At 41.4% G+C, this 2150-nt stretch overlaps 1 protein-coding gene across 1 annotated transcript in view; it reads left to right on the top strand.

The window, feature by feature from the left end:
• The window catches only part of LOC101861573 (contactin), a gene marked incomplete at its 3' end in the record, with an annotated part of 94704 nt that overhangs the window by 90958 nt on the left and 1596 nt on the right, over positions 1–2150 (top strand). The window contains 2 exon segments of the mRNA XM_013080983.1: positions 207–319; positions 1687–1792. Coding sequence (XP_012936437.1) covers positions 207–319; positions 1687–1792 — 219 coding nt within the window.

The raw sequence follows: 2150 nt of genomic DNA, 5'->3' as shown, positions 1-2150 counted from the left end.
GTGGTGTGTGTGTGTGTGTGTGTGTGTGTCTGTGTGTGTATTAAATGATTAAGAATTTATGTATAAATTTCTGCCATTGTAACCCAAATTTCCCCTGGGGATCAATAAAATATAATGGTATGATTTATTCATAAACTCAAACGCAAGAGGTTCTGACCTAACATGATACTATCACCTGATCCTTTGACCTTGACCTCCCTCAACAGGGGCGGCTACTACTGCACAGCGTTTCTGGCACCCGGAAGTGGTCAAGAGCTAGCCTCTCTACAGACGATTTCTGTGCTCTCCACCATCATGCAAATAGACGTGGTCGGCTCCAGTGAGTGGGCGTGGTTGTTGTTGTTGTTGTTTTACTGTTTCCTTAATGGGCCTGGTGGACTCTACGAAGAAATCTTCGAGCGAGAGCAAGGCTCTTTTTCGGCTCCATTGTCATTATACTCAGAGGCACCGCCATTCGTCCAAATAACTCCATTCAAATGGCCATTGTTCCTGGATTTTCAAACATATGTTTGACACCATCTTTTCATGGCATCTTCGGCAACGTGGGTTTAGCTCTTCATTCACAAAGTTTTGATACCATCTCAAGTTCCAATGATGGTCTGACCGCAGTCTCGCTAGCTGAACCTGGTCCCAGCGACACGGGGTATTTTGTTCCTGCTTATTGGAGTACCCGGAACGCACATCTTCCAGGTGCTGGTACTTACCTCTGCATGGTGGGTCTCTGATTTCCCTCTTGATCATTGGAAAGACTCCCCTGTATGTTATTGGTTGTCTGTCTCCTTCATTCTCTCCTGCTTCATTGGCAGCTTGGTCTTCTGCCTCATTTCATTCGATTCCAACATAGCTTGAAATTCATCATCATCATCATCATCCTCCAGTGCCAGATCTGCGACAGACATCGGCGATCATGGTTCTCCATTTATTCCTTTGCTCGGATGCTCTCAAAAAAGCTACGTTTCACTGATCTTTCCCTGTTACCCTTTTGTTGGCTTGAAATTCACTGAATCTTTATTATTGTTGTTGTTGTTGTTGTTGTTGTTGTTGTTGTTGTTATTGTTGTTGTTGTCGTCGTCGTTGTTGTTGTTATTGTTGTTGTTGTTGTTTTTGTTGTTGTTTCGCTGTGACAGTGAGTGAGTTTGATTGTTGTTGATTTTTCTCCATAAAAGCTCCACTACACAACTGAAAATTTTGAATAAACCCCGCAGCATGTTTTGGGGTCGATTCTTTAAAACCACAACGGTAATACTTGAAGGAGCTCAAGTTAAGGCACTTGAACCAGGCATCTACAGCATAACACCTTCTGCTCCCATAAATTCTCCAAAACTTTCTCAACACGGTGAAATATGCATCAGGTGCGCCAGTCGTGGTTTTAACGCCCTTGTCCTGAAACTAGAATATGTAATATTTCTCGAACGTGTTGATTAATTTTCTTCATATTTGCAAACTTGATATCAACATGATTGAATTGCATTTGTTATAATAATAATAATAATAATAATAATAATAACAATAATAATAATAATAATAATAACAATAGTATAACAATAATAACAATAAGAAAAGTAATAATAATGATGATAGTTGTATTATTAGCATGTTCTCTGCAACTAGTTTATAGAAATAGATGAAGTAGATAATCCTGTCATTTTTGTAATTCCCCCTCCCCCATGTTTCTGTCTCCCACAGACGCCAACACCTACGGGCCAGACATCCACGACCAGTTTCCTCAACATTTCCCGGAGCTTCCTTTCCTTGGGGATACAGTCAGCATAGAGTGTCTGGCTTATGGAAGGTATTGTTTGATTGATTGATTGATTGATTGATTGATTGACTGGCTGATTGATTGGTTGGTTGCTTGCTCGCTTGCTCGCTTGCTCGTTTGCTTGTTTGATCGCTCGCTCGCTCGCGTGCCTGTTTGTTCGCTCGCTTGCCTACCTGCTTGCTTGGGTGATTACTTGGTTGGTTGTTGGTTGTTTAAATTACTGGTTGATTCGTTGATCGATTGGTTGGTTGGTTGGTTGGTTGGTTGGTTGATTGGTTGGTTGGTATGCTCATCTCTCTTTCTCCTTCTTTCTATCTGTCTCTGAATTTGTCTTTGTCTCTATCTTTTTATCTCTCTGTCTGTCTCTCTCTCTGTTCCCCCCCCCCTT

The sequence above is a fragment of the Aplysia californica genome, unplaced genomic scaffold (genome assembly GCF_000002075.1).
Source record: "Aplysia californica isolate F4 #8 unplaced genomic scaffold, AplCal3.0 scaffold00109, whole genome shotgun sequence".
NCBI classification, from domain to species: Eukaryota; Metazoa; Mollusca; class Gastropoda; order Aplysiida; family Aplysiidae; genus Aplysia; species Aplysia californica.
The sequence above is the reverse complement of the archived record's forward strand: the minus strand, read 5'-3'. Positions and strand labels throughout refer to the sequence as shown.